We start from the raw sequence: 23,534 nt of genomic DNA, 5'->3' as shown, positions 1-23,534 counted from the left end.
TGATAGACAGCAACTGCCCAGGGAGGTACTACTGTCCTGCCAAATGAGTGTAAAACGGAAGCCTGTAATTATTTTACATGTTGGTAGGATTGCTGGTGTCTTTTTATTCTGTCTCATACACATGCAAGATTTCAGGTACACCTTGCTACTTCTACTTACACTTAGGTCACACTACACATACATGTACAAACATATATATACACACCCCTCTGGGTTTTCTTCTATTTTCTTTCTAGTTCTTGTTCTTGTTTATTTCCTCTTACCTCCATGGGGAAGTGGAACAGAATTCTTCCTCCGTAAGCCATGCGTGTTGTAAGAGGCGACTAAAATGCCGGGAGCAAGGGGCTAGTAACCTCTTCTCCTGTATATATTGCTAAATGTAAAAGGAGAAACTTTCATTTTTCCTTTTGGGCCACCCCGCCTCGATGGGATACGGCCGGTGTGTTGAAAGAAAGATCAACACCTTTCACAACATCAGCTTCCTTGATTTGTTCTTTCTCTGCCAGGATACAAGCGATGGTCAACTCGTTTTTCCCGTACATCCTGGCAAGCTCAGCAAGTCTCACACCACTCTCATACTTCTGTATTATTTCCTTCTTCACATTTATGGTGTTTCTCGCTTTCTTTACCACAGAGATACAACTAGCAAGTTTTTTGGGGCCCATGGTAACTTATTTCATAGTCCCACAAGCACTAAACACAATTAATTAATTGTAAAATGTTTGAATGAGACCGCAGGTTAGTGTTCACTCAAGCATCAACAAAGCCAGACTGGCTCACGGCGCCTGCGTGGGGACGCGAACAGAGTGGGCTGGTGGACAGGTCTGATACCCAGTGGTCCAAAAGAAGGGGCGAGTTCGATAACAGGGACAAAGTTGGTTCGAAAAAAGCGGCCGATAGGTGAAGAGTTCGATAAGCTATACGTTCAAAATTTGAGGTTCCACTGTATAGGTCATTCATATATTGTAGTGAAAAATAAAAGTCACAATACTATGGTTGGAACAATTCACAACTAACTCACAAAATTGAGATAAAAGTTAGATGATACAGTTTCTATCTGTAATGTGAGAGCTGTTGGTGTACAGTATAATTTAAGCATAATTTAAGTTCCTTTCATATTGCAACACTAATGGTATCCATAATATATTTGAGCCCTTCCTTCCCCCCAATCCTCCTACTCCAAAAAAACAGTTACAGTAAAAATTCTTCGAGTATAAAACACTAATAAATTTCATACAGTAAAATATTTGGGAAAGCAAATGAGTGATATATAATAGACAAGTGCCATATAATGGAATGGTACTATATAATACTCAGCATTTAATGTCTAACATCAACAAAGTTTAAATCTTCTTGTAAAGTGTTAGTCTTAAAATTAATTAACCACAAAAGTAATAGTCTCTTATATCTACAATAATATACAGTTGAACAACAATGATGTGAATTTACAAGTGCCAAATAATGTAGCAATTTTTTCCAAAATCAATCTCTGGCTGTGCCTAATCAGAATCTGTAGTTTTTCTAAACATTTTTGGCTTAAACACTATACAGTGGTGGACACTGGCATGAACCATGGCGTACTGTGCTTCCACCAGCCTCCAATGTTGCAGTCATTCCAAATGCTGCCTAAGCTTTGTTAACAAGTGCCCAGAAGTAGCACAAGGCTTTGGGTTCTATATTTAAAACAAATAACTTATTACAGTGATATGACTTTTAGGAAATGTAGTTTTACACCTGTTGATATGTGGGAATTTCCTCAATGACTCACCCTACCTTGGTGGAGAAAAGGAAAATGCAGTACTTTTAAATTTAAATTTTTTTTTTAATATGAAACTTTTGTGGCTTCCAACAACTCTTGGCCCTAACAAATTCAGATCAATGGTCTTTGAGTGTATATCAAGTCTAATAGTATTAGTCATGTGGCTCTCAAATCAGAATTTTATTATTAATTTTATACGAAATTTTGACACGAGCTTAGATGTATATTCCAATTTTTTCAATACATTAAGAAACATTTTTTAGAATACTGAATACAGGTCTCCCTCAACATTCACATTTTCCACTTTCGCAGGCTTCGAACATTCACGAATTCCCAACCACCCAATCATATTTAACCCTTTCAGCGTTTCAACCATACTAGTACGGGTTACGCACCAGGGTTTTTGACGTACTAGTACACCTAAATTCTAGCGCCCTCAAATCTAGTGAGAGAAAGCTGGTAGGCCTACATATGAAAGAATGGGTCTATGTGGTCAGTGTGCGCAGTATAAAAACAATCCTGCAGCACACAGAGCGTAATGAGGAAAAAAAAAACTTTGACCGTGTTTTTGGATTAAAACAGCGACTTTGCACTGTATTTTCGTATAGTATTTATTGTTGTATTCTAGTTTTCCTGGTCTTATTTTATAGAATGGAAGACATATTACAGAAATTGAGATGATTCTGAATGGTTTTACAATGAAAAGTACCTTGAAACTGAGCTCAAAGTAGCAGAAATGTTCGATTTTTACCAAAGTTCAAAAGTAAACAAATCATGCTAAGCGTCCAATACACGTCAACTGGTGAGTCTAATATTCTTTCACAAGTGCGCCGATATTATTTATACAATTTCTACACTAATGCAGTAGCCTGCATAACAGTAAATCTTCTATTTTTTGTGAGAATAAAAATTCAAAGTGGAAAGCAAAAGAATGTAAGAGGGGCATGGGGACATGACTAATGAACAGAGGAAATGTTATTTTAGGGCCAAGAATGTCTTGTTTATTCTGGACCCTATTTGGAAAATGGCATCTTTTGAAATGTGTGTGAAATTGGCAAAATTGCTAAATTCTGACCACTGTACTGATTAATTGAAATCGGTAAATGGGTGGCTTCTTGTACTCTTTTTTTTTTTTTTTTTTTTTTTTTAACAAGTCGGCCGTCTCCCACCGAAGCAGGATGACCCAAAAAAGAAAGACAATCCCCAAAAAGAAAATACTTTCATCATTCAACACTTTCACCACACTCACACATTATCACTGTTTTTGCAGAGGTGCTCAGAATACAACAGTTTAGAAGCATACACATATAAAGATACACAACACATCCCTCCAAACTGCCAATATCCCAAACCCCTCCTTTAAAGGGCAGGCATTGTACTTCCCATTTCCAGGACTAAAGTCCGACTATATGAAAACAACTGGTTTCCCTGAATCCCTTCACTAAATATTACTCAAACAGATTGTCAGGTCCCAAGTAACATTCGTCTCCATTCACTCCTATCTAACACGCTCACGCACGCTTGCAGGAAGTCCAAGCCCCTTGCCCACAAAACCTCCTTTACCCCCTCTCTCCAACCCTTTCGAGGACGACCCCTACCCCTCCTTCCTTCCCCTGTAGATTTATATGCTTTCCATGTCATTCTACTTTGATCCATTCTCTCTAAATGACCAAACCACCTCAACAACCCCTCTTCTGCCCTCTGACTAATACTTTTATTAACTCCACACCTTTTCCTAATTTCCACACTCCGAATTTTCTGCATAATATTTACACCACACATTGCCCTTAAACAGGACATCTCCACTGCCTCCAACCCTCTCCTCACTGCTGCATTTACCACCCAAGCTTCACACCCATATAAGAGTGTTGGTACTACTATACTTTCATACACTCCCTACTTTGCCTCCATAGATAACGTTTTTTTGACTCCACATATACCTCAACGCACCACTCGCCTTTTTTCCCTCATCAATTCTATGATTAACTTCGTCCTTCATAAATCCATCCGCCGACACGTCAACTCCCAAGTATCTGAAAACATTCACTTCTTCCATACTCCTCCTCCCATATTTGATATCCAATTTTTCTTTATCTAAATCATTTGATACCCTCATCACCTTACTCTTTTCTATGTTCACTTTCAACTTTCTACCTTTACACACATTCCCAAACTCATCCACTAACCTTAGCAATTTTTCTTTAGAATCTCCCATAAGCACAGTATCATCAGCAAAAAGTAACTGTGTCAATTCCCATTTTGAATTTGATTCCCCAAAATTTAATCCCACCTCTCTCCCTAACACCCTAGCATTTACTTCCTTTACAATCCCATCTATAAATATATTAAACAACCATGGTGACATTACACATCCCTGTCTAAGACCTACTTTTACTGGGAAGTAGTCTCCCTCTCTTCTACACACCCTAACCTGAGCCTCACTATCCTCATAAAAACTCTTTACAGCATTTAATAACTTACCACCTATTCCATATACATGTACTTGCAACATCTGCCACATTGCTCCTCTATCCACTCTATCATATGCCTTTTCTAAATCCATAAATGCAATAAAAACTTCCCTACCTTTATCTAAATACTGTTCACATATATGCTTCAATGTAAACACTTGATCTACACATCCCCTACCCATTCTGAAACCTCCTTGCTCATCCGCAATCCTACATTCTGTCTTACCTCTAATTCTTTCAATTATAACCCTACCGTACACTTTTCCTGGTATACTCAGTAAACTTATTCCTCTATAATTTTTACAGTCTCTTTTGTCCCCTTTCCCTTTATATAAAGGGACTATACATGCTCTCCGCCAAAACCCTAGGTACCTTCCCCTCTTTCATACATTTATTATACAAAAGTACCAACCACTCCAACACTATATCCCCCCCCCTGCTTTTAACATTTCTGTCATGATCCCATCAGTTCCAGCTGCTTTACCCCCTTTCATTTTACGTAATGCCTCACGTACCTCCCCCACACTTACATTCTGCTCTTCTTCACTCCTAAAAGATGGTATACCTCCCTGACCAGTGCATGAAATTACTGCCTCTCTTTCTTCCTTAACATTTAAAAGTTCCTCAAAATATTCTCGCCATCTACCTAATACCTCCATCTCCCCATCTACTAACTCCCCTACTCTGTTTTTAACTGACAAATCCATACTTTCCCTAGGCTTTCTTAACTTGTTTAACTCACTCCAAATTTTTTTTCTTATTTTCATTAAAATTTCTTGACAGTGCCTCTCCCACTCTATCATCTGCTCTCCTTTTGCACTCTCTCACCACTCTCTTTACCTTTCTTTTACTCTCCATATACTCCGCTCTTCTTATAACACTTCTGCTTTGTAAAAACCTCTCATAAGCTACCTTTTTCATTTATCACACCCTTTACTTTATCATTCCACCAATCACTCCTCTTTCCTCCTGCCCCCACCCTCCTATAACCACAAACCACAAATGGAGTTCTAGCAAAATAGTCATGATTTTTGTCAAGTAGTACACTGGAACTGGCCGAAAATAGGGCTCAAAGTGGGCAAAATCGCCAATGCGTAAACATCGTCGAGACCGCTAACTTCGCGAGAGCATAATTCCGTAAGTTTTCCATCAAATTTCATACTTTTGGTGTCATTATGATCGGGAAAAGATTCTCTATCTTTTCATAAGAAAATTTTTCTTCTTCTTTGAAAATTTGGCGACCCTGAGAACAAGTCTCGGAGAGGGCCTGGCGACCCTGAAAGGGTTAAATTATGTTATTACATATATTAAGAATTGTGGCGGTGGCAGAGTTTATTTAGAGATAGGAGAAGACAGTCCTTCAATATGACACTAACATCAACTCTACGGCTTATTTATCACAATTCCTCTAATATGACATTTTTTTTTTTTCAACAAGTTGGCCGTCTCCCACCGAGGCAAAATAATAATAATAGTAGGTTGGTAGACAGCATCCACCCAGGTAAGTACTACCGTCCTGCCAAGTGAATGTAAAACAAAAGCCTGTAATTGTTTTACATGATGGTAGGATTGCTGGTGTGTTTTGTCTGTCTCATAAATATGCAAGATTACAGGTATGTCTTGCTACTTCTACTTACACTTAGGTCACACTTCACATACATGTATACGTTTATTTATACACACATCTGAGTTTTCTTTGATTTTATCTTAATAGTTCTTGGTCTTATTACTTTTCCTTTTATATCCATGGGGAAGTGGAATAAGAATCTTTCCTCCGTAAGCCATGCGTGTTGTAAAAGTCAACTAAAATGTCGGGAACAATGGGCTAGTAACCCCTTTTCCTGTAAAGATTACTAAAAAGAATAAGAAGAAGAAAATTGTCAAAGTGGGAAGTCTGAATGTGCGTGGATGTTGTGCAAATGATAAGAAACAGATGATTGTGGATGTTATGAATGAGAAGAAGCTGGATGTCCTGGCTTTAAGTGAAACAAAGCTGAAGGGGGTGGGAGAGTTTCAATGGAGAGGAATAAATGGGATTAGGTCAGGGGTTTCAAATAAAGTTAGAGCTAAAGAAGGAGTAGCAATAATGTTGAAGGATATACTATGGCAGGAAATGAGGGACTATAAATGTATTAATTCAAGGATTATGTGGAGTAAAATAAAGATTGGATGTGAGAAGTGGGTTATAGTAAGCGTGTATACATACACCTGGAGAAGAAAGAAGTGTAGAGGAGAGAGAGAGATTTTGGGAAATGTTGAGTGAATGCGTGGGGAGTTTTGAATTAAGTGTGAGAGTAATGGTGGTTGGGGATTTCAATGCTAAAGTGGGTAAAAATGTTATGGAGGGTGAAGTAGGTAAATTTGGGGTGCCAGGGGTAAATGTAAATGGGGAGCCTTTAATTGAGCTATGTGTAGAAAGAGATTTGGTAATAAGTAATACATATTTTATGAAAAAGAGGATAAATAAATATACAACGTATGATGTAGCACGTAATGAAAGTAGTTTGTTAGATTATGTATTGGTGGATAAAAGGTTGATGGGTAGGCTCCAGGATGTACATGTTTATAGAGGGGCAACTGATATATCGGATCATTATTTAGTTGTACCTACAGTTAGAGTAAGAGGTAGATGGGAAAAGAGGAAGGTGGCAACAACAAGTAAGAGGGAGATGCAAGTGTATAAACTAAGGGAGGAGGAAGTTCGGGGGAGATATAAGCGACTGTTGGCAGAAAGGTGGGCTAGTGCAAAGATGAGTAGTGGGGGGGTTGAAGAGGGTTGGAATAGTTTTAAAAATGCAGTATTAGAATGTGGGGCAGAAGTTTGTGGTTATAGGAGGGTGGGGGCAGGTGCAAAGAGGAGTGATTGGTGGAATGATGAAGTAAAGGGTGTGATAAAAGAGAAAAAGGTAGCTTATGAGAGGTTTTTACAAAGCAGAAGTGTTATAAGAAAAGCAGAGTATATGGAGAGTAAAAGAAAGGTGAAGAGAGTGGTGAGAGAGTGCAAAAGGAGAGCAGATGATAGAGTGGGAGAGGCACTGTCAAGAAATTTTAATGAAAATAAGAAAAAATTTTGGAGTTAAACAAGTTAAGAAAGCCTAGGGAAAGTATGGATTTGTCAGTTAAAAACAGAGTAGGGGAGTTAGTAGATGGGGAGATGGAGGTATTAGGTAGATGGCCAGAATATTTTGAGGAACTTTTAAATGTTGAGGAAGAAAGGGAGGTGGTAATTTCATGCACTGGCCAGGGAGGTATACCATCTTCTAGGAGTGAAGAAGAGCAGAATGTAAGTGTGGGGGAGGAACGCGAGGCATTACGTAGAATGAAAGGGGGTAAAGCAGCTGGAAGTGATGGGATCATGACAGAAATGTTAAAAGCAGGGGGGGGATATAGTGTTGGAGTGGTTGGTACTTTTGTTTAATAAATGTATGAAAGAGGGGAAGGTACCTAGGGATTGGCAGAGAGCATGTATAGGCCCTTTATATAAAGGGAAAGGGGACAAAAGAGATTGTAAAAATTATAGAGGAATAAGTTTATTGAGTATACCAGGAAAAGTGTATGGTAGGGTTATAATTGAAAGAATTAAGAGGTAAGACAAAATGTAGGATTGTGGATGAGCAAGGAGGTTTCAGAGTGGGTAGGGGATGTGTAGATCAAGTGTTTACATTGAAGCATATATGTGAACAGTATTTAGATAAAGGTAGGGAAGTTTTTATTGCATTTATGGTTTCTTTTTCTGTCTCATAAACACGCTAGATAACAGGGATATCTTGCTACTCCTACTTACACTTTGGTCACACTTCACAGACACGCACATGCATATATATATATATATATATATACATACATCTAGGTTTTTCTCCTTTTTCTAAATAGCTCTTGTTCTTCTTTATTTCTTCTATTGTCCATGGGGAAGTGGAAAAGAATCTTTCCTCCGTAAGCCATGCGTGTCGTATGAGGCGACTAAAATGCCGGGAGCAATGGGCTAGTAACCCCTTCTCCTGTAGACATTTACTAAAAAAGAGAAGAAGAAAAACTTTATAAAACTGGGATGCTTAAATGTGCGTGGATGTAGTGCGAATGACAAGAAACAGATGATTGCTGATGTTATGAATGAAAAGAAGTTGGATGTCCTGGCCCTAAGCAAAACAAAGCTGAAGGGGGTAGGGGAGTTTCAGTGGGGGGAAATAAATGGGATTAAATCTGGAGTATCTGAGAGAGTTAGAGCAAAGGAAGGGGTAGCAGTAATGTTAAATGATCAGTTATGGAAGGAGAAAAGAGAATATGAATGAGTAAATTCAAGAATTATGTGGATTAAAGTAAAGTTTGGATGCGAGAAGTGGGTCATAATAAGCGTGTATGCACCTGGAGAAGAGAGGAATGCAGAGGAGAGAGAGAGATTTTGGGAGATGTTAAGTGAATGTATAGGAGCCTTTGAACCAAGTGAGAGAGTAATTGTGGTAGGGGACCTGAATGCTAAAGTAGGAGAAACTTTTAGATTATTATTATTATAATCAAAAAGAAGCGCTAAGCCATGAAACTTTTAGAGAGGGTGTGGTAGGTAAGTTTGGGGTGCCAGGTGTAAATGATAATGGGAGCCCTTTGATTGAACTTTGTATAGAAAGGGGTTTAGTTATAGGTAATACATATTTTAAGAAAAAGAGGATAAATAAGTATACAAGATATGATGTAGGGCGAAATGACAGTAGTTTGTTGGATTATGTATTGGTAGATAAAAGTGTGTTGAGTAGACTTCAGGATGTACATGTTTACAGAGGGGCCACAGATATATCAGATCACTTTCTAGTTGTAGCTACACTGAGAGTAAAAGGTAGATGGGATACAAGGAGAATAGAAGCATCAGGGAAGAGAGAGGTGAAGGTTTATAAACTAAAAGAGGAGGCAGTTAGGGTAAGATATAAACAGCTATTGGAGGATAGATGGGCTAATGAGAGCATAGGCAATGGGGTCGAAGAGGTATGGGGTAGGTTTAAAAATGTAGTGTTAGAGTGTTCAGCAAAAGTTTGTGGTTACAGGAAAGTGGGTGCGGGAGGGAAGAGGAGCGATTGGTGGAATGATGATGTAAAGAGAGTAGTAAGGGAGAAAAAGTTAGCATATGAGAAGTTTTCACAAAGTAGAAGTGATGCAAGGAGGGAAGAGTATATGGAGAAAAAAAGAGAGGTTAAGAGAGTGGTGAAGCAATGTAAAAAGAGAGCAAATGAGAGAGTGGGTGAGATGTTATCAACAAATTTTGTTGAAAATAAGAAAAAGATTTGGAGTGAGATTAACAAGTTAAGAAAGCCTAGAGAACAAATGGATTTGTCAGTTAAAAATAGGAGAGGAGAGTTATTAAATGGAGAGTTAGAGGTATTGGGAAGATGGAGGGAATATTTTGAGGAATTGTTAAATGTTGATGAAGATAGGGAAGCTGTGATTTCGTGTATAGGACAAGGAGGAATAACATCTTGTAGGAGTGAGGAAGAGCCAGTTGTGAGTGTGGGGGAAGTTCGTGAGGCAGTAGGTAAAATGAAAGGGGGTAAGGCAGCCGGGATTGATGGGATAAAGATAGAAATGTTAAAAGCAGGTGGGGATATAGTTTTGGAGTGGTTGGTGCAATTATTTAATAAATGTATGGAAGAGGGTAAGGTACCTAGGGATTGGCAGAGAGCATGCATAGTTCCTTTGTATAAAGGCAAAGGGGATAAAAGAGAGTGCAAAAATTATAGGGGGATAAGTCTGCTGAGTATACCTGGTAAAGTGTATGGTAGACTTATTATTGAAAGAATTAAGAGTAAGACGGAGAATAGGATAGCAGATGAACAAATAGGCTTTAGGAAAGGTAGGGGGTGTGTGGACCAGGTGTTTACAGTGAAACATATAAGTGAACAGTATTTAGATAAGGCTAAAGAGGTCTTTGTGGCATTTATGGATTTGGAAAAGGCGTATGACAGGGTGGATAGGGGGGCAATGTGGCAGATGTTTCAAGTGTATGGTGTAGGAGGTAGGTTACTGAAAGCAGTGAAGAGTTTTTACGAGGATAGTGAGGCTCAAGTTAGAGTATGTAGGAAAGAGGGAAATTATTTCAGAGTAAAAGTAGGCCTTAGACGAGGATGTGTGATGTCACCGTGGTTGTTTAATATATTTATAGATGGGGTTGTAAGAGAAGTAAATGCGAGGGTCTTGGCAAGAGGCGTGGAGTTAAAAGATAAAGAATCACACACAAAGTGGGAGCTGTCACAGCTGCTCTTTGCTGATGACACTGTGCTCTTGGGAGATTCTGAAGAGAAATTGCAGAGATTGGTGGATGAATTTGGTAGGGTGTGCAAAAGAAGAAAATTAAAGGTGAATACAGGAAAGAGTAAGGTTATGAGGATAACAAAAAGATTAGGTGATGAAAGATTGAATATCAGATTGGAGGGAGAGAGTATGGAGGAGGTGAATGTATTCAGATATTTGGGAGTGGATGTGTCAGCGGATGGGTCTATGAAAGATGAGGTGAATCATAGAATTGATGAGGGGAAAAGAGTGAGTGGTGCACTTAGGAGTCTGTGGAGACAAAGAACTTTGTCCTTGGAGGCAAAGAGGGGAATGTATGAGAGTATAGTTTTACCAACGCTCTTATATGGGTGTGAAGCATGGGTGATGAATGTTGCAGCGAGGAGAAGGCTGGAGGCAGTGGAGATGTCATGTCTGAGGGCAATGTGTGGTGTGAATATAATGCAGAGAATTCGTAGTTTGGAAGTTAGGAGGAGGTGCGGGATTACCAAAACTGTTGTCCAGGAAGGGTTGTTGAGGTGGTTCGGACATGTAGAGAGAATGGAGCGAAACAGAATGACTTCAAGAGTGTATCAGTCTGTAGTGGAAGGAAGGCGGGGTAGGGGTCGGCCTAGGAAAGGTTGGAGAGAGGGGGTAAAGGAGGTTTTGTGTGCGAGGGGCTTGGACTTCCAGCAGGCATGCGTGAGCGTGTTTGATAGGAGTGGATGGAGACAAATGGTTTTTAATACTTGACGTGCTGTTGGAGTGTGAGCAAAGTAACATTTATGAAGGGGTTCAGGGAAACCGGCAGGCCGGACTTGAGTCCTGGAGATGGGAAGTACAGTGCCTGCACTCTGAAGGAGGGGTGTTAATGTTGCAGTTTAAAAACTGTAGTGTAAAGCACCCTTCTGGCAAGACAGTGATGGAGTGAATGATGGTGAAAGTTTTTCTTTTTCGGGCCACCCTGCCTTGGTGGGAATCGGCCAGTGTGATAATAATAATAATAATATGATAGAGTGGATAGGGGAGCAATGTGGCAGATGTTGCAAGTATATGGAATAGGTGGTAAGTTACAAAATGCTGTAAAGAGTTTTTATGAGGATAGTGAGGCTCAGGTTAGGGTGTGTAGAAGAGAGGGAGACTACTTCTCGGTAAAAGTAGGTCTTAGACAGGGATGTGTAATGTCACCATGGTTGTTTAATATATTTATAGATGGGGTTGTAAAAGAAGTAAATGCTAGGGTGTTCGGGAGAGGGGTGGGATTAAATTATGGGGAATCAAATTCAAAATGGGAATTAACACAGTTACTTTTTGCTGATGATAATGTGCTTATGGGAGATTCTAAAGAAAAATTGCAAAGGTTTGTGGATGAGTTTGGGAATGTGTGTAAAGGTAGAAAGTTGAAAGTGAACATAGAAAAGAGTAAGGTGATGAGAGTATCAAATGATTTAGATAAAGAAAAATTGGATATCAAATTGGGGAGGAGGAGTATGGAAGAAGTAAATGTTTGCAGATACTTGGGAGTTGACGTGTCGGCGGATGGATTTATGAAGGATGAGGTTAATCACAGAATTGATGAGGGAAAAAAGGTGAGTGGTGCATTGAGGTATATGTGGAGTCAAAAAATGTTATCTATGGAGGCAAAGAAGGGAATGTATGAAAGTATAGTAGTACCAACACTCTTATATGGGTGTGAAGCTTGGGTGGTAAATGCAGCAGCGAGGAGACGGCTGGAGGCAGTGGAGATGTCCTGTCTAAGGGCAATGTGTGGTGTAAATATTATGCAGAAAATTCGGAGTGTGGAAATTAGGAAAAGGTGTGGAGTTAATAAAAGTATTAGTCAGAGGGCAGAAGAGGGGTTATTGAGGTGGTTTGGTCATTTAGAGAGAATGGATCAAAGTAGAATGACATGGAAAGCATATAAATCTATAGGGGAAGGAAGGCGAGGTAGGGGTCGTCCTCGAAAGGGTTGGAGAGAGGGGGTAAAGGAGGTTTTGTGGGCAAGGGACTTGGACTTCCAGCAAGCGTGCGTGAGCGTGTTAGATAGGAGTGAATGGAGACGAATGGTACTTGGGACCTGACGATCTGTCGGAGTGTGAGCAGGGTAATATTTAGTGAAGGGATTCAGGGAAACCGGTTATTTTCATATAGTCGGACTTTAGTACTGGAAATGGGAAGTACAATGCCTGCACTTTAAAGGAGGGGTTTGGGATATTGGCAGTTTGGAGGGATATGTTGTGTATCTTTATACGTATATGCTTCTAAACTGTTGTATTCTGAGCACCTCTGCAAAACCAGTGATTATGTGTGAGTGTGGTGAAAGTGTTGAATGATGATGAAAGCATTTTCTTTTTGGGGATTTTGTTTCTTTTTTGGGTCACCCTGCCTCGGTGGGAGACGGCCGACTTGTTGAAAAAAAAAAAAACGTAATAAACAATAATAAATATAATACACAATAATAAACATAATAAACAATATTAATAATATTGAAACATGACATATACTCTAGAATGAATAAAATACATCATTAAGTATGTCGCGAGTGTTGTTGTGTTGGTGTTGTTGGGTGTATAAGAGCCACTGAGACATAAGCCTTATGTAGTGGTGGTAGGGGAAGTAGAGACTAAAGACGGCGGTGTTGTCAGTCACCCTATATAACTCCAACAACATTGGAGGAGTTAGGTTCGTACTGTCCTTTTTCTATAAATTAATCGCTAAACTTACTTGCTACACTTCATCACTGGCTGGCGCTATAGCCTTTATCGATTAGTGTTGCTTTAGTATCATACATATTGTAGAATCACTGAAGAAGGCACATTCTCCCCTCTCTCTTCCTCCTCCACTTTGGTACTCTGCTATGAGTTCTTTCTTGAATTCTAGTATCTTTCTCACCTTTACCAAAGGGCTGGCACTAATACAATATTTTACGATTTTTTCACGTGTTTTATGATTGTTTATGGTTCAATAGGCTAAGGAAGCAGTATTGTTAGGCTAAGTAAATGCTATTATTATATTTCCCTACAATATATTTGGGCACCAAACATTCACCATTTTTCAACATTCGCGAGGTTCTTGATCCCCTAACCCTCGCGAATGTGGAGGGAGACCTGTAGTAATTTAGGCTTATTAAAAATATATTTAATTTAATTTGTACAACCACTAAATGCACTTCTTATTATGGAAAATTCAAACCAATGAAAAAACTGTTTAAGCAAATAATCAGATACAAAAAAAAAAAGTCTCTGAAATTTAATAGTTTATCAAGGTAAAACAGGATTTACAAAAGAAAACAACAGTTAAAATAATAGATGTAAATGGTTGTCTCACCTGGACAAGGCATGAGTCCAGTAATCGTCAGATAAGGCCCAGGTGTTGACAAAATATCGCTTCACAGAGTCATACGTGGTAAGATCCCCTAAATTGACGAATGCTGAGCGGTAGACGTTAGGCATGCACCCCTTCCATAACCCCCGAAGACCCCCTGCATTGTAGATTTTTATGAAAGCCTCACCTGCACTATGAATTCTGAAAAAAGTCACTGGTAAATACTTTTTGGCCTTTTACAGAAAACATGTTTAAATAAATGAAAGAATATATAAATGGTTCATGAGCAGCAGTACATTAAAATGACAAAAGAAATAGCTGGTCCAGGGCAAGCATTAATATATTATATATATAGTATGAGTTGTCCCAGGGCTCAACTTGTTCTTAGTCCCTTTATCCCAAAATAAGTGACATTCTTGAGAGTTAAACCAAAGAATCTTTAATGTAAGTCTCTTATTTCAGGAATTAAAATATCCTGATGGCTTACAATATCACTCAAGAGAAAGTGAAACCGGTGTTCTTACATTATATACATTAGGCATGTAATCAACTGACATTTTACACCCACATCAGATCTAAAATCAGAACATTTTTACACCAATATTATTTTGAAAGATCATTCTTCACCAATCATGTCCTATAAAAAAAAAGGACAACATAAATTTGGAAAGTACAGCATATACATGTTACTGCAAGGAGGAGTCTGAATTAGATAATATGGTAACTGTTTAGAACTGATAACAATTTCATAAAATATCCAGAGTTGCAAGGGTCAAGTCCTGATTAATTTGGAAAAATTGGAATCTGACTTAATATAAAATGAATTTAACTTTTTTTTTAACACATCAGCCATCTCCCACTAAGGCACAGTGACCCCCCCCAAAAAAAAAAAAAAAAAAAAAAACTTTCACCATCATTCGCATATAATCACTGTCTTTGCAGAGGTACCCAGATACAACAGTTCAGATGTCACTCCAAACAGCCAATATCCCAAACCCCTTCTTTAAAGTGCAGGCATTGTGCTTCCCACCTCCAGGACACTTCAGTGGGACACAGCCAGTTTGTTGAGAGAAGAATTACTTACAATTGTCAATTCATCCAAATATATTTTCAACTATACACTCTCCTTTTAATAAAACAAGTGTTTTCAATATTCTTCAGCAAAACTCTTATCTATATGCAAATCTTATTTAAATCTTACCTAAACCTCTGTACCCTAGTCCATTATCTGGAATCATTAGCTGTTCCTCTTTGTAGAACTTTCATAAAATTATTTCCTTAAAACAATAAATTTTCATAATATAATCAAACATAAACTGCATTAATGCAAACTGTTGTACCATACTTAAAGGCAATATAATACTTCTTATTGGAAATAAAATGAATGTGAATATAAAAATTATAAGAGAACCTTCAACTAACAACAGCAAGTTACACACATCAGTTAGTTACAACATTCAGTATACAGTCTAACCATGTGTGAAATATAAAGACCCTTTGTACTATTGTAATCTATAAAACAATTTGTTCATAAGTTATACACCTGGACTCGACTTGTTTGTAAACTAGGGCTTCATGTATAATGTTTATTATTATAAAGGTAGGGTATGTAAAAGAAGAAAATTAAAAGTGAATATAGGAAAGAGTAAGGTTATGAGGTTAACAAAAAGATTAGGTGATGAAAGATTGGATATCAGATTGGAGGGAGAGAGTGTGGAGGAGGTGAATGTATTCAGATATTTGGGAGTGGACGTGTCAGCAGATGGGACTATGAAAGATGAGGTGAATCAGAATTAATGTGGGGAAAAGGGTGAGCGGTGCACTTAGGAGTCTGTGGAGACAAAGAACTTTGCATTTGGAAGCAAAGAGAGGAATGTATGAGAGTATAGTTTTACCAACACTCTTATATGGGTGTGAAGCACGGGTGATGAATGTTGCAGCGAGGAGAAGGCTGGAGGCAGTGGAGATGTCATGTCTGAGGGCAATGTGTGGTGTGAATATAATGCAGAGAATTCGTAGTTTGGAAGTTAGGAGGAGGTGTGGGATTGCCAAAATTGTTGTCCAGAGGGCTGAGGAAGGGTTGTTGAGGTGGTTCGGACATGTAGAGAGAATGGAGCAAAAAAGAATGACTTCGAGAGTGCATAAATCTGTAGTGGAGGGAAGGCGGGGTAGGAAAGGCGGCCTAGGAAAGGTTGAAGGGAGGGGGTAAAGGAGGTTTGTGTGCGAGGGGCTTGCACTTCCAGCAGGCATGTGTGAGCGTATTTGATAGGAGTGAATGGAGACAAATGGTTTTTAATACTTGATGTGCTGCTGGAGTGTAAGCAAAGTAACATTTATGAAGGGATTCAGGGGAACTGGCAGGCCACACTTGAGTCCTGGAGATAGGAAGTACAGAGTCTGCGCTCTGAAGGAGGGGTGTTAATGTTGCAGTTTTATAAACTGTAGTGTAAAGCACCCTTCTGGCAAGACAGTGATGGAGTGAATGATGAGTTTTTTTTTGGGGGGCCACCCTGCCTTGGTGGGAATCGGCCGATGTGTTAATAAAAATAGTAATAATAATTATGAAGGAGAGAAATGGAGTGAATACACTGCTTTGTCATGCATCTGTCAACCCCTGAAATGCAGAAACATGAGAATAACATGTCAACTCACCGAGGTGCGTGTCCTTCAAGGCGCCGTTTTCCCTCCATTTGCATTTGAACTTTGATTAAATCTGCCGGAGAGGCCAGGAACTGAGCGATGCCTCCTACCAAGATTCCTCCAACTATTGCTTGCCTTGGAAATAAAAGAAAAAAAATGCTCTCATTAGAAAAATACCTAATAAGGTAGCTGGAGATGAAAATGGAATGAAGAGAAGGAAAATGAGAGGAACAAATACTGGAGAGAAAGGAGCAGAGGAAAGAAGAAAAGAAAGAAAGAGGTAGCTGTGAGCAGGAGGAGCAACCTGGAGGAAGTGGTAGTGTAAGTTGGAGTGGAGGAAAAGGGGGAAACAAGTTGGAGTGAAGGAAGGGAGAAGGGGTATAGATAAAAAAAAAAAAAACAGGAAAAATCGAAGTAATAGATAAAATAACTGAAAACAATATAATTGAATCACATAATTTTTATATTAATTATATATAACCAACATTATGGTGCCAACAGTAGGTAAAGTGGAGAAAAAATAACCTTGTAAAACTAACACCTCTAATCTCAGCTACTGATATGGCATATAAATTCAAAAGCTTCAAGAAAATAGGGTCAAACCTAGCTAACAATATCCAGTACGTGAATCACCACACACTAAGGACTAACTTATGTCTTCCCAATATAGAAACCCAAATGCTACATACCTGTACTAAACTTAAGTCAGTTTGGCTTCAGCACCCACAAAAAAAAGCACAAATGACATCATAAGAAAAATCCTTGACAGTGTATGCATTACTTGAGAATACTGTAATGAATATCCACTTGGGCTACAGTGTACTTTTTAACCTGCAAAACAAATATAATATTGGGTATTACAATATCTATAGTTTTAACAAGGGAGCTTGACTGGGAGAATTATCTGATTGTCATGTTAAATTAAGATATACTTTGAACAGTATGTATTGGTAGAGGGGTAACAGTTACATGTTTCTGGTAGGAGAGGATTTACCAGAAAGGTTTCAGTAGAGGTAACGTCGTTTTATGTTTCCTCCTATGTTAAAGATTTATGTTTTATATGTTAAAGATCACAGGTTGTTTCCTCCTCCTAAGGTGATTTACTGTAGTGGATCCCCATGCACAAATAGCATAGATGATGAAGGGATAGATTAGAGAGTAGTACAGTATAATGTAAGTAGTGCTGTTTGAGGTACATAGTAATGTATCTTGGAGAGGATGTTATCTGATTTGGATACTTTTTTTCTGTAATGTGATGAATGTGGGTATAGAATTTCAAGTTGCAATCTAGGAACAGACCTAGAAATTTTCCTTCATTTTGTTTAGCAATGGAAGAACTGTTAATCATAACATTTACTTTTACATTTGTTGCTCTGTACCCAAACATATAGAAGATCTTGTCAATGTTAACACTTAAACTGTGGGATACCCAGCAAAAAAAAATTTCTCTCCGAGATTATAAAAAAAACAATATTTTCTTACAGTTCAACAGAGTTCATTTTTTCTGAACAGAATAAGACTATTCATACAGGTAACATTTATGAAGAGATTCAGGGAAACCGGCAGGCCGGACTCGAGTCCTGGAGATAGGAAGTACAGTGTCTGCCCTCTGAAGGAGGGGTGTTAATGTTGCAGTTTTATAACTGTAGTGTAAGTGCACCTCTGGCAAGACAATGATGGAGTGAATGATGAAAGTTTTTCTTTTTCAGGCCACCCTGCCTTGGTGGGAAATGGCTGATGTGTTAATAAAAAAAAAAAGACTAAAATGAATGAAATATGATAATAACTTAAGATTTTATGATCACTCATCAGCATCAATATTTACATTTTACAATTTATTGATGCCAAAACATAATTGCATGATTGTTTTTTAATTGCTTTTAATGTTTAGTATTATACACACTAGTTTCTTATGATATTAAGATGTATTTAAAGGTGTTTTAGCACTTCAAACATGGGAAAATGCTTAGCCCAACATTGCTTCAGTTCAAATATATGGTATATATAGAGTATCATTTATTTTTATTCCTTTTTTTTTTTACTCTTGATTTTTTAAGGCTATGTACAAGGAATACTTATAACATTGCAATTGTTTATAGAGTGCATTACTTTTCAAAACATGGAAATAAGTCACACTGATTGACTTGACTGGGTTATACAAACAGAAATAAGTCGCACTGACTTCACTGGGTTATCCTGGGTTAAATATATTTAGTGTGCTGTGTCTGAATTCCATTATTAGTATCATGGAACCAATAAATTTGGAATGCATAAGTCATCTTTGTGAAACTTCCACACCCTGTTTGCTGGAAGGGTGGAGCAACAGCTCTTGGTTCATTGTTTATTTTTGCTAGTTAGGTGTACTAGTACATCAGACATAGTCATCACATAAGTAGTTAACCATGATACACTGTGTGGACCCTGATGCTTGTAGATGAATGGTTCAGAGAACCGACACGTTGCTAAATTAGACAACTGTGCAACTCATGGGTATCTTTATTGAGGAAACGTTCTGCCACAGTGGCTTCATCAGTCCATACAAAGAAGAAACATGAAGAACAGGAGGAGAATGAGGTAATCAGTCCCTCAACCTTGAGTCGATATGGTCAGTCCATCAATCTTGAATAGAATACAGCATATGTACGGAGAAGGAGCTTATAAACCATAGGCAGGAGAGGTGCAGCAGTCGTAGGTGGTGTCACATTTGTTCAATGTGGAAGTAGGTCGTGCCCAAGGGTTAGGCAAGTGAAGAATTCCCAAGTATTAAGATTCCAAGAAGTTGCAGTGTCTGACAGGATTGTAGATGAATGGTTCAGAGAACCGACACGTTGATAAATTAGACAACTGTGCAACTCTTGGGTACCTTTATTGAGGAAACGTTTCGCCATGCAGTGGCAAGTGGCAGATTTGCAGTTATGAAAAATTGTGCCTACTAGTACATCAGACACGGGCAGCATTTGCATACTAGTACATCAGACACAGTTTGAGGGTTAAGTGTGAGTTTACTGGTAATCATCCAGGTTGATATCCATAAGAGTTCTTCATTAACAGTGTTGGCGAGAGAATTTCGATTTGGGCAAGAGATGACAAAAGTTGTGTCGTCAGCAAAGAGAACAGGTCTAAGTTGCTGAGATGCATTTGGAAGATCATTGATGAATATGAGAAAAAACAGAAGGTCAAGGACACTGTCCTGTGGGAAACTTATGTTGACAGGTCAAACTGATGAGACTGTGCCCTTGACAGACACAATGTCTGTTGGAAAGGTAGGACATTTTACATACTCAAGTCTGAGGTGCGGGATGCTGTGGTCTACTCTATCAAAAGCTTTCCTAAAGGTCAATAACGAGGCCTAGTGGATATTCATTATTTTCAGGAGCTGTATAGAGCTGTATAAATTGCATTATTTGTGCTTTTAATTGGTCTGAAACGAAACTAGCAGGTATTAAATATATTGTGAGATGCTAGAAAGAGTATATCATCTTGTGGATTAATTTTTCAAAAATTTTGGATAAGAATGTAAGTTAGATATTGGTCTATAGTTATTTAGATAAACTGGGTCTCCACACAGCATGCTAGAAAAAACAAGTATGCAGTACTGGAACATTAAGGAAACATTCGCCCACCTTGGAGTTAATAAATATCCTAATACCATATGTGTCTTTCTTACACAAGTGTTGGTGTTAATCACCATTGGTAACCTGAGATATAGCATACCAGACGGGCCTTGTACCATCAGCTCGTGTCGTGAAGAGGCGATCTCGAACTTTCTCATACAGTACCATTCGTGTACCTGAGTATATCAAATGTCTGTAGAAGAAAGAAAAAGTTAATTACTTCATCTGAGGAAAGATAAATAAACCACTGAAAGTATCAGGAATTTCAAAACCTTAGGTCCCTGGGAAATCTTCTCTAAGGTAATGGTTATGATTAACAATAAATAAAGTAAATAAATAAATACACACACCCAGGTACATACATTACTTTAACAGCCTTCTCCTGCCAAGGCAAGGTAATCCTGAGAAAACATGTTCACCATAATTCATTCAACTACTATCTTGCCAGAAGTATATTGACATCGCAGTTCAAATGACCCTCTGAAGTTTAACATCTTTAAACCCTCTTTCAGAGTGCAGAAATGTACTTCCCACCTCCAGGACTGAAGTTCAACTAACAAGTTTTTCCTGAATCCCTTCATGAATGTTACCATGCTCACACTCCAACAGCATGTCAATTCACAAAAAACCACTTGCCTTCACTCTGAACAAATGTGCTCTCACACACCTGTTGGATGGTCAAGCCCATAGCACTCAAAATTTCCTTTATTCCTTCCCTATAACTTTTCCTGGAATAACCTCTATCCCTTCTTTCCTCCACCCCAGATTTATGAAAAAACCCTAGATATCCTTTCTGCTCCATCCTCTCAAATTACCCAAACCGCTTTAATCCCCCCATCTTTCTAAGGTCTCTGAAATATACTTTTAGTAGCTACACACCTTATCCTAATTTTCAAACTGTTTAGAGGGACATCTAAATTGCCATATCTGTGTGCCTCTGGCAAGAGAGTGATAGTGTGAATGATGGTACTAAAGTCATTCGACAAATTCCAATCTTAAAGCTGAGTCCAAAATAAACACTATAGGCATTCCAGCCACTAAAGCAACATTTCCTATGATTATTAATCACATCCTCAGGCTTCATCTACATTACACTTGCCCTCCATTTTGAATTCATCTGACTGACAGACACAGACACACAGACACAAAATATCCAAGGTTTACCCTATTTCTTGGATAATAAAATAGAAGCATGAATAATAGGTCATGGTTCTGGACAACCCAATAATTGACAGACCTAGTAAAATCCCATAAAACAGACTCAGGGAAGGAGGGGGTTAGGTGGGACCTTACCAGTCATGAGGAAAATTGTCAAAATCAAATATTTCCACTACTCTGAGCCGTATTTCAAGCTACTGTAATTCTGATCCACAAACTAACCAAAACCACCTCTGTCTCAGTGGTATGTCTTGCATTCTATCAATTAATACCAAGAAGCAGCCAATAAAACCATAAAAAACCATCATAAATAAACTCAAAGTCACTATTTTCAATTAAACACAAAATCAGAGGGTGGCTTTTTCCATCATGCACTGCCTGGGGCAGGACTTCTTTTTTATACCATGCACACTCATTGCACAGACCCAGTGTCTCATGTCTATGATACCCATAGCCGCAGACCTGAAGATGACGAGGATGGCAATTTACAACCTCAAGAAAGCAGCTGTCTCACTCCCACCTGGCACTGCCACCCAGGAAGCTGGCCTCTGGGGCTCCCAAAAAGATTTCTCTTCGCACAGACTAAGATCCTGAAGAGGGAAGTGTTATCAGCTTCCTGGGTGGTACAGTGCCAGGTGGGAGTGAGGCAGCTGCTTTCTTTAGGTTGTAAATTGCCACCTTGTCACCTTCAGGTCTGTGGCTACATGTATCACAGACATGACTTGCTCTAATAGGGTGAGTGCACAGGTCTTCTCTGCAATTGAAAGTTTAGTTCAACCCATTCTGACCACTTGGGGTGGAGATATAGCGAAGCAAAGTTTGTGAAAAAAGGGCACTGAGGAACAACATAGCAGGCCTCCTTCCTCACCGAGCTCTGGCAGAGCACCGATGCGTGACATGGTGAGAAACAATGGAGCAAGATGGGCTCCAGTACACTAAGTCATCACAAGTTCCACCAGCTTTTCCCATGGCGGAAATGCAAGTGAAATGTATGCACCAAAATCTCGTGTACTGATTTTTTTTTGCATTGGAAATGTTTTGATATTTTTTGTGTGCACTGTATGTGAATGACACTGAGTTTTCTTCTATCTTCTTACTAGTTCTTGTTCATTTCTGCTTATCTCCATGGGGAAGTGGAATAGAATTCTTCCTCCGTAAGCCATGAGTGTCATAAGAGGAGACTAAAATGCCGGGAGCAAGGGGCTAGTAACCCCTCCTCCTGTATATATTACTAAATTTAAAAGGAGAAGCTTTTGTTTTTCCTTTTGGGCCACTCTGCCTTGGTTAGATATGGCCGGTTTGTTAAAAGAAGTCTCTTAGGTGTGTGTAAGTATAAATTTAGGAGTTACAATAATACAAGAGAAATGAATATCCTATTAGTTCATGCTATATGGCTTTTATCAAGTTTAACTGATAATGAATTACAGGTTTGATTATGATTATATGTGATGATGATTCTAGCATATTAATATAAAAGAACACAATCAATGTTTTAACCCTTTCAGGGTCCAGACCCAAGATCTGAGACTTATCCACAGGGTCCAAGAATTTAAAAAAAAAAAATCATTTTTTCTTATGAAATGGTAGAGAATCTCTTTCTGAAGGTAATAAAACAAAAAGTGCAAAATTTGATGGAAAACTGATGAAATTATGCTCTTGCAAATTTTGATGTGTCAGTGATATTTACACATCAGCGATTTTGCCGACTTTGAGACCCACTTTAGGCAATTACATTATTCCAGTCGACCAAATTTTTAGCCATTTCGCTAGTATTATTTCTATTTTATCGACTGAGCACAAGAAATCACCGAGTCAAGTTCAACTACCCAATAAAGTGATCGGAAATTGGTAATTTGGTCAATTTATCACACAGTTCAAAATATTATTTCAAAATAGGGTCCAGAATAAACAATGAAGGCATTCCTGGCACTAAACTAACATCTCCTCTGTTCAGTTACGTTTTCAGGCTTTACAAATGAATTCCCTTATGATTTTTTATTCACAATGAATTTTTATTCAAACCAAAAAATGGAAGATTTACTGTTATGCAATATTGTAATAATTGTATAAATAATATCAGTGCATTTGTAAATGCACATAAGACCCAGCAGCTGATGTGTATTGAATGAGTGATGTGATTTGTTTACTCTTGAACATAGGCAAAAATTTTACATTTCTGCTACTTTGAGCTCAGTTTCAAGCCATTTTCATACTAAAACCAATCAAAATCATCTCTATTTCTGTAATATATCTTCCATTCTAACAAATGAGACCAAGAAACAGCAAATACAACTATAAAAACATACGAAAAACACC

At 38.4% G+C, this 23,534-nt stretch overlaps 1 protein-coding gene across 15 annotated transcripts in view; it reads right to left on the bottom strand.

Annotated features, from left to right (window-relative positions):
• The window catches only part of Ucp4A (Uncoupling protein 4A), a 206,368-nt gene that overhangs the window by 77,028 nt on the left and 105,806 nt on the right, over positions 1-23,534 (bottom strand). For all 15 annotated transcript variants that reach the window (XM_053791655.2, XM_053791654.2, XM_053791656.2 and 12 more), the window contains 3 exons: positions 20,161-20,253; positions 16,459-16,581; positions 13,810-14,007 (listed from right to left, as the gene is read on the bottom strand). In XM_053791655.2, coding sequence (XP_053647630.1) covers positions 13,810-14,007; positions 16,459-16,581; positions 20,161-20,253 — 414 coding nt within the window. The remainder of the gene's footprint in view (positions 1-13,809; positions 14,008-16,458; positions 16,582-20,160; positions 20,254-23,534) is intronic.

The sequence above is a fragment of the Cherax quadricarinatus genome, chromosome 54, assembly GCF_038502225.1.
Source record: "Cherax quadricarinatus isolate ZL_2023a chromosome 54, ASM3850222v1, whole genome shotgun sequence".
NCBI classification, from domain to species: Eukaryota; Metazoa; Arthropoda; class Malacostraca; order Decapoda; family Parastacidae; genus Cherax; species Cherax quadricarinatus.
Note: the sequence above shows the minus strand (reverse complement) of the source record. Positions and strands in the feature narration are given on the sequence as shown.